Source organism: Liolophura sinensis, chromosome 8 (assembly GCF_032854445.1).
Source record: "Liolophura sinensis isolate JHLJ2023 chromosome 8, CUHK_Ljap_v2, whole genome shotgun sequence".
In the NCBI taxonomy this organism is placed as follows: domain Eukaryota; kingdom Metazoa; phylum Mollusca; class Polyplacophora; order Chitonida; family Chitonidae; genus Liolophura; species Liolophura sinensis.
In genome coordinates, this window is record NC_088302.1 from 29,616,069 (window position 1) to 29,626,274 (window position 10,206).

Consider the following 10,206-nt stretch of genomic DNA (forward strand, 5'->3'; position numbering starts at 1 on the left):
TATATATTTTGTGAAAGAACGCTGGTGAAATTAAGATCAATGGAGATAGAATTCAAAGTAAACAGTGGTATTTGCGAGTATTATCTGTTTGAGTGGCACAAAGACTATCGGTGTTTGATGTTACCACCCAGCAAGCCGAGAAAATTCGCGTCAGTAACGAAAGCCTTATTACCTGTTAATCAAAGACGGATTATCCGCCGCTAACACACCGACAATTGGCTTCAAACCTAATACTCCCTCTGTCTGTAACGGGGTGGTGTTTGTTCCACACTCTCTTTGTGTTCGACATGAATTCATGATGACAGATCTATGGTTTTGGCCAGGCAATTTTCTCCAGGATATTCCCCACATTGCCGCAGAGTATTGAGAATGTTTGCGCGACTCCGTGGTAACAATGTTTTCTCTGCTGGTAATAATTTACGCTTAGCTGCCGTGTTCGCTTCAGAGGCCTTCCCTATTTGATAGAAAAATATATGGAATTAAAAGTCTGTGTAAACAAGCCGGTATAATGGCGATTTCCAGTGATCAAAGAGTGGAACGACACGAAGGCTATTTATTGCTATGCTGAATTATGATACAATTGTGTGCTGCCCCAGCCAGCGGATTTCAGCACGTGACTTGTACGATTGCATGGTCTTTTACGAGCTATTATAGAAACTGTGACAGTGCCTATTACCCAATGTCTGTTGTTTATATTCTCACGTAATGGCTATTCCAAACGGGAGCCATCAAACTGAGAAGCAGGACTGTTTAATTACCAGGTACAGCACGCTAGTAAATCCCCAGTCACATCGATCATATACTTCCACATTTTCTTTCCGGCTTTAATGTCAAAGCAAAACCATTCTCTTTGCAACGGATGTAGCTTGAAATCCTTTAGTATGAGTTAAAAGTTATGATTCATCTGTACGCTGATTAGGGGCATGTCCATTTACGGCCTTCGTTGATTCCTGTTTACGCATCATGAGCTGTAGACTTCGCATAAGCTTCAAAAAATCACCTGCATGCTAGAAGGTATTTCCATATGAAGCCAGACATTGAAGACCTTTACGTTTGGATCATTTACGTCGACTTTCATACTAATGCCATTAACATGATCATTCAACTTACCAACGTGGCCTAAAAACAGTATTTATTCATTGTTTCGTGGTATGCCATTACGCTGGTTAGAAAGTCTATCTAAACTGGTAAAAGGAAAACCCCACAGGAGTCTAAATGCTAAGCAGTGTGTTTCTTTGCATAGTCAACAAGTAAGTAAAGATCTCACACTTGTAGTCGATACTTAGGTAAGTATTTCTGCCGATTTAATACAACTTTCTACACAGTAACGATCTTTCCAAGACGATTGTTACATAACACGTTTATGGAACAGAAGTAAATACGAGCTCTGAAATATACAGCATCAATTATGGCTGCCGCCAGAGAAGAATAGTCGTCTGTTTTAACTGCAACAAGTGGCCCTATGGGAGGACGAGCGCATGTGTTGTTGACAATGATAATTTCAATATGTTATTTCAAACCAACTAGTGATAACACGTAGGTCATTTCTTCTTGTTCAATGATACCAGTCATTAAATTACAGCCAAGTGGTACTTTACAAAGTATGGAATGCCATCAAGCAGTGCACTTTATGAATGTGTAGAATAGCGGTAAGCATAGGTGAACACCAAATGAAACAAGTACACCTGATATCCATTAATGTACAGAATAACGTGAACACCAAAGAAAACACCTTCTATCCATTAATGCACTGAATAATGTCAAGCATAGGTGAACACCAAATGAAACAAGTACACCTGATATCCATTAATGTACAGAATAATGTCAAACACAGGTGAACACCAAATAGACCAGGTACACCTTATATCCATTAATGTACTGAATAATGTCAAGCATAGGGGAACACCAAATAAAACAAGTACACCTTATATCCATTTATGTACAGAATAATGTCAAACACAGGTGAACACCAAATAGACCAGGTACACCTTATATCCATTAATGTACAGAATAACGTCAAGCACAAGTGAACACTGATACCTTGCTCAAACAAAATAAAAAGAAAGAAAGAAAGATAGATAGATCAACTTCTGAATCAAATCTCACATAGCTCATGAATAATACGATTTTCGTACACACACCTGCGAACAAGTCTTCAGTTTAAGTGTATTCCATATTCTCTCAGACTTAAACCTTCATACCAGTTGAACCATCATATATTACACGCGGGTTAAAATTAATGATAGGTTTAAGTTGAAGCCCCATGTGTCGATCTGGGTTTCAATACGAATATACATCCATAAACCCCATGTAGATGTCATAAATACTTTGACAATGTTCAAGATGATGTTACAGTGCATCCAGATCCCGGTTAAGTGAGCTTAAACATAACTGTGACTTAGATCACCCGAGAGTTTGAACGTTCTGCTGATACATGTCAACAATGGTGTTGTGCTCATGATCAATGTAAAATTTCAGAAATTTAAAGCGAAGAGATCCCTTGTTGCGAAAACTATTTAATGTAAACTGAAATGATCACAAAATGAACAGGACTACAAGCTGGTCACATGTGTACTTAACGAGATATAGACTATGTTCAGAAACGATTGGTCAAGGAGTAAACAGACTGTTAAGGCACATGGCAGCCAGGTAAATAGGCATATACTCATTTATGTTACCCCAGATAATCAAATCAAGTTCATGTTATTTTTTTCCTAAAATTTCATCATATTTCAGTTCTTTCTGTGTACATGTATTATTTCGAAAAATTGCAGATGCTAAAATAATGGACGATGGAAACAATTTGAATTCACTACAGTGTTTCAGTGGCAATTAAATCGTAAATTTCCAAATTAAACCATACAATTATAATTTCAAATGAACTTACGATTTTAAAACGAATAGCTATTGTTGAATTTTTAAAAGTGTCAGCTCACTGGTCTTGGCTCTCATTTTAGTTTGTTGGACATAAAAACGACAGCATAGAGACTGAAAACAGAACAGCTGCGACACGGAGAAATCCAGCCTCTTGTCAATTTTCTCCAGTTATGGTTTGATTCTAACTGTCCATGTGTATGCTTCAGCTGTAAATGTATGTATCTAAAATGTTTCTTTTTGTGTATTCTTGATGTTAGCTTAGCTTGCCAGCCTGAATTGCTTGTTCAGAGTTTCCTTTCTACTTGTTCATACGCAAACTTAATCCAAGGTTATATATCTTGAAACACTATAACCAAAAACAACACTGTAACTTGGAATATGTCATCCAAGTAAATGCATCAAGCAGCACATGCATGGCTTATTTTCTGTGAAGTTACAGAACTACTGCCCTATATTACAGTACGCGGGAGAACAAGACTGAATTACAGCTGGACTTTACAAAGCAATACGTTCCCCTGCTTTTATAGGTACTACGTTTCGGGAGAACCCTCATTCCATTCTTAGAAGGCAATCTTTTTACAATAAAAACCGAAACTTGATGTAAACTGATAAATGAACAGGCCTTCCAAATGTTAACAGACAGATCTCCCTGACTGTACAATGGCGTGGGTGGATTTACATATATATGCCTGAACATTACCAAACAGGGTCGGTCATAAATGCATAGAAAATATTGCTCCATAACATATCATTTGTCTAACGCCACGACACACTGAGCTAAGTAATCTTTTGTGTTACTATACATAGTCTGAAACGGGTAAGGATATCTACAGTTAACGCTGGACCATCCCCAAAAATTGGAATGAGAATTTTCTATACCATCACCTTCGTTTCGTCATCCAGCATTTATCGTCACATATTAAGACTAAACGTTAAGGTAATAGCTGTCACTTTAGAACGAATTGAACACAATTACTGCAACACTGGTTGATCAGCTATAAACGTAAAATAAATAAAGTTTTTATTTTTTTAAACTTATGAATAAGATACATATTAATCGCTATAGTCATTGAACGTGGGGTTTTTTTTTGGTCATTTTTGTGACACCATTCGAGGCATTTTCATTTATGCATTTAAACTGCGTGCGTATTGATGTGATGAAATGTTAAGGCATTTGTTTCTTTCAAGCGTTTTACTTTTATATTGTTGTAAAATATAGATAAAAAATTATACCCTACCGTTTATCACCGTTGCACATATCAGTGCCTGTCAGTATCATGGCCAATGCTATAATTTACCTATTAATTTCTTCCCATGTCGACACAGAACATAAATATAACTTCGTCATGCCTTCAATTTAGTGTAATCATGGTTCTTAGTAAATGTCGAACTGTCATGAGAAAGTTTTATGAGGAATTTACAAAATTCAGAAAAAAAATTGTCCCGATGGACAAACCTGTTGTAGCGTCTTATAGGTGACCTGCAGATTTAGCTATAAACGTACATGTACTGTGTCTTCATGAATGAAACATCTACCTTTGTCTTTTATCTATAGTGCTTTTCTTCCTGATGCCTGGATCACATTCATTACAAACGATGTTAGACCATTGTCTACTTCATTTTACTTTGTTGCCCATATATTTAATATCTTTACTGTTTGTCTAATCTGTTACATTTATCTATTAACACTCTGTCTACAATATTACTTATTAACTCTGCCCTGATTTCTGTTCCTGCTCTATTATCAGTCGTGTAAGTGGGCCCTCCTCTATTTCATTCTGACTAAATACACACTGGCTTATTATACGTCGAAACCACACAATTCAGTTTACACGTGCCACAAGTACCACAAGTTTAAAACTGCCTTTGTATATTAGAGAAGTAGAACTAAACAAAAATTAAAAACTGTGATAAATTATGCATTAATTCTCAACAGTTATTGTATAATAAACTGCAATTAACATCACCTTATTCAGTTTTACTTAATTCTACTCAAACCACTGAGCTATTGGACGTGCACTGTGTCACTACTTCAGCTCTTACATGAACAGTAAGAATAAACCCTAACTGAGGTAAATTTACAAGAGGCTGTATTTCAATAGCTGTATTACGTGGTCAGGAGGCGACGGATGGTCGTGGGTTTCCACAGGGCTAGGCCCGGTTTCCACCCACCATAATGCTGGCCGCCGTCGTATAAGTGAAACATTCTTGAGTACGACGTAAAACACCAATCAAATAAATAAATAAATCAATGGTTACGTGTGATCCTTTCCCAACTATCACGCTCTGATCTGATTTTACCCTCTATGCTGTAAATCTTTTTATTATGTTATAATGCTTTACTTTCACTAAACGTGAGATTCTGGTGTTATTAGCATTATAATATAATAAAAAGATAATAAAGGGATATAATAATAAAAAGACATAACCATTATGTTTATTGCTCCATGAGACAGCTGTAGCCATGGCCATATTTTGAAAACTAAATTCTCAGCAGTTTCTAAATTTTAGAAATTACCACAAAACCATGTAGAGGTAAACTACACAAATTCTATATGGTCATGTTTGGACATTTTCAATACTGAGCACTAACAAGCTGGACTTATCTAAACTAGTTGAACTACCATAACATTTAGACACTGTTTCAGATATAAAAGCAGAGCTCTAAAAATTGATTTTCTTGAGAAAGAAAAAATAGCTATATATACCAACGTTGAAATCCTCAGTAGTTCTTCTATTGTTCCAAACACAACTCTTGCAGTAAGCATTTATTTTAATTTGCAATGATTACGATCTGTGTTTGTGAAGAGAGAAAGCGCTAAGGTTGAATTTATCATTTCTTCGACTTTCATAAAACATGAAACACCTTTGGTATTTTCGGAAGTCAATAATGGGGGCTGGGAGCGATCAGATCGTGGGCATCGCCACAGGAGGTCTGGTATTGTATAACAGATAAGAACGCCTCGAACAGCCGAATCCACTTTACGCCAAGCAGGAGAAAACAAACAGGAGTATCGAACATCGGGAGGTAAATCCTTCATTGTAAATGAGCAAAGGCTTTGCGATTTCCGATAATAATAGGGACTAATAGTCGTTCTCTGTTTGCCCAGCCAGCTCACGGGGAATGCCTGTCGTTACACGGATAGATAATGGCACTGCTAATTGTCCTCTACATAGGGAAATAGCAACTAAGCTTCGACGCCATCACACACACTGTCTTCGGGAGTGGTAGGCACACAGAAGCAATTACTGGCCTCTTTAACCGAACTATACACACCAGCCTGCTGATCATCAACAGGCCGACGCCACTCAGTTCTCGCGACACCTTCTGCTCTCCATTCTCGATGGGAATGCCTAAATGCTAGTTTCTGTCGACAATTGTCACCCTGTTGGCGACAACAGATGTGTATTTCGCCTTCGCAGCCTACCACATACTTTCCACATGTATTAAATTTAAGATATTTATGCTACAGTCAATTTGCCAAGTTTGCTTTCATTTCGTAGGGCATTACACATCAGAGGCTTATACTTACATAACAATACTAAACTATACTGCTATACTAAATAAACAGCTTTACCCATGTAAAAACAAGTCAAATGAACTCCCATTTTACTGAATAAACGTTACCTAAACACTTGTACTGAACATTTTGTCCAGATGAGTTTGGTAACCAGCAGAGTGGAAAATAAAACAAAAAGCAAAAAGAAAAATCCAGCAAAGAAAGAAAGAAACAAAATTACAATTTTTAAGTAAAATGCGTATAAAATTTAATTTCATTTTTTGTACGTTAGTTGTTGAAATGTTTTCCGATGAAACAATGTTTTGTGACATCATAATTTAGACCTTTCACACAAGAAAATTTAAATGCCACCGCCCTAAGGAGCCTAATGGGTAAACATTTGCACTTACTTTTCCAAATGAAGAGTTTTATTTTGAAAATTACCTTGGACGGTATATTAATGTTCATTAACTTTATGAAATATTTCTTTGCTTAAAAAAAAAGATTGTAAGAAGTGTTGTTAGAACAACATGTTTTTGCGAAATCTTATTTTCTTTCCTAGTATTCTGCTGGGCTTAAAATACATAAAATATTCATAAAGACGCTGGATAATTCTAAGATGTAGCCTTTTAAGATGATTAAAGCGGGCCGAGAACTTCTGGACTAGCTCGCTCGCTCACAATGACGGCTGAACTCACACGAAGGTGGCTTTTAGCATGATTGAGACGGAAGGACATCATTGTATACTCCTGTGCAGGGATGAATGTTGGGGATAAATGTAAGAAAAGATAGCCTTACCTGCTTATGACACCAACGTGGGACTGTAGTATGAACCTCATCCAGTGAAATCCCATGTCAATACTGTACTTTAATAAGTAGTTAGCGGTGCCCACCCGGCGCCGTCGGCGACTCCGACTGCTGTCTATGTCCTCGTACACTCTGTTGTCTCCGTCCTTTTCGTGGTCTTCAATCGCATCTTTTAGAGAACGGATTTGAAATTTAAGATCCTCGATCATATTAGAGATGTCAGGTTCTGTGTAGACTGTCTGCTCTGAGGTCTTGCCCACCGAATATTCGCTCCTAGCCATTATACAAAGTTTTCCGCACCATCCACAACGTAATCCATGAACTCTTCCTCCGTCTCACACCTTTCCGACAAGGGTACAGAGTAAAACCTCCGCGTTTTCTCACCTCCACACAAACGTTTCCTCACTTACCAGCGTGTCAGGCTGCACTTGAAGCCACGTGTCTTACAGACCTGCCTGAGCCCAGCACAACACACCATGCCCGTAAAACTTCGTAAGAATTATTTGATCGCTTTTTGTTGTTTTTGTATTAAGGTGACTAAAATTCCTGATCTACTGAGAAATCCGTGTGATAAATATCCTTGTAGAAAATGTCTAATTAGGCTGTTTCAAGGACAGCGAAGAAAGCTGACGAAGGCCGTGCTGCCAGTTATGTTGCGAAGTTCCGGAGAGATTGTTACAGCCATGCTGCGACGGTGGTAACAAGGGCCTAGCTGTCAGGCACACGTTCCCTTCATCATTATAGATTGAAGACTTGGCTATTGGTTTCGTTACACGGTTGCCCGCTTCTTCCCACACGCTAACTGCTCCAGCTCCGACTAGGCCAATGGAAACAAGGGACAGGCCGATTGTTAGCAATATCAATCACGGAATTTCAAAAGCATACAGCTGATGGCGGGCTCATCCGTGCGTGTGTTTGATATATGACGCTGAGAGCTAGCCACCACTTCTGCAATAACACCATTGAGATTCATTAACTCAGTTCCTCGGCGACAGACGCGAAAAATCAATTTCTCTCACGGCGGAGTGCTCGCGAAGAAGGAAAACTTTAGAGAGGAAACCTGGCGTAAGGAAGTAAGCAATCGAAGCGTCGCTGGTCCGGGCAAACTATGGTAACTACTTGCCATGCGTGTTTGTATTCCGCTGTGTACTTCTTTAGGTGGTGGCTTTTGTTCTTCCAAGAGAAACTCCTAACTCCGTTCTTTTCATCGATCTGGCCGTAAGGAGCCACCGCTAACATTGTTGAAACAGCGCAGTGCCGATTTCGCCTATTGTTCCAACACGTCACCCTATATGTTATGCTTGTATCAGCATCTCACCTCACCTTCGATCTTTTACCTTTGTGCCGGTTGTAAAACGTCCAATTGCTAACAGAATAACGACCCCCTGGAGAGCCCGCTGCCGCACGGTCCTCCGTTTCTCCATGCACTCGGGTGTACAGAGTCGCGATGAAGCCCCAGTCCCACAACGACCATGACGCTCTTCCCTCTAAAGTGCATTTTACCGGAGAAACCTTTCTAGGTCCGTTTTCAGAGGAGAATTCTATTTCGGAACTTTGTGGCCGGCTGGATTGAAATGATTGCATACGCCCTTCCTAAGGTTTCCTTGCATTAATCAGACTCTATCCCCGGAGGAACCATTCTAGGAACATAGGCGTTAAATTGAAGTCAGATTCCATATTAGACCAGCTGCAATGTCGGTTGCCATTTACAACGCGACTTTCTTAGTTGTTGTTATATTGCACTAACACCAGACATCGTTAATGTTCTTTGTATTGTAAAGGATGGCAATCGAGCATTTTGGGATCTATCAACTGGCATTCCATGCGTTTAGTATATCTCACCTTTTTCGATCTTTTATTCGCTGATGCACAATTTCCACACCGCGTTTCTTTAAAGAAGGCGCCTATCCTTTAACACTTGTATAATAATATAGATTACATCGATCTTGGTGCGCATAACTGAAGCACTAAATATGCTCTTTTAACCGAGTCAAAATAACACGTTGTTGACTTCATAAAAATGAAAATGGATAAGGAAAAACACAGGTCTACGTACGTTTAATTATCTATAGTGTGGGGTATAAACTTTGGCGAAACAAGTAACCTTATATGCATGTGTATTTATAACAGCATGTACATGAACTAAGATTTCCTCATTTTGTCATGCATATACTTAATAAAGCCTAAATATTTGTATTCTAAGTCGGAGAAATCGATAGACAGCATTTGCGTGTAGAACTAAATTCTATATATCCATGACTAATACTGGTATTTGCATTCGTATTATGGTATTTCCAAATAAATGTAACAAAAACAAAAACAAAACAAGGTGAATATCTCTTTCAAATCGATCAAATGAGCCGATGAACAATCGACTAAGTTTTTCGATGCACAGGTTACATAATAAAAAAAGATCATGGCCTTCGGTATAATGCATGCAGTGAATGGATGTTGTCAGGTAATCGAGTTGCGTAAAGATGTCCCTGAACGCTTGCTCTTTGCTTACATATCTATTGAAAATTTAAGAGATACACCTCTGGTATAACAGGCGCAAATCCCAGTATACAGTCTCTGGCTGCTCGGGTAACTAATAATTGCTTACAAATGGTGTTGCCTGGGCTGGCCAGTTAGCGACGTGTAGATATCAATTCCCTGTAATTTTGAGCCATGTATCTGGCTATTACGCTTGTCTGGTGGGCACGGAGCCCTGGCGGTGTGTTGGCGTAGGGCCCGCTTAACCTGGTTTACCCCGTCCTGACACTCGGTAGGTGGGGTTCACAGGCCAGTCTACTTAAACGGATCTCGGTTAATATTTTAACAGCTTCTAGAATACCGTTAATTTGAAGAGAGGCACAGACGGTGCCAACGGAAGTGAAGAAACTCCGGCTTTCAGGGAGTTTTATTGCAAATGAGGACGCCTGAGTCCTACACTAAGCGCAATCGACTGTCTCTTACAATATAGATAAAGAACATCATCTGGAAAGAACGGCATATTACACAGAATAAGAGATCTCCAGCCACT

General features: G+C 38.9%; 1 protein-coding gene across 1 annotated transcript in view; it reads right to left on the reverse strand.

The window, feature by feature from the left end:
* LOC135473392 (acid-sensing ion channel 5-like) overlaps positions 1–7,465 on the reverse strand; it is a 34,240-nt gene extending 26,775 nt beyond the window's left edge. Inside the window, exon 1 of the mRNA XM_064753243.1 lies at positions 7,176–7,465. Coding sequence (XP_064609313.1) covers positions 7,176–7,465 — 290 coding nt within the window. The remainder of the gene's footprint in view (positions 1–7,175) is intronic.
* Positions 7,466–10,206: the final 2,741 nt, after the last annotated feature.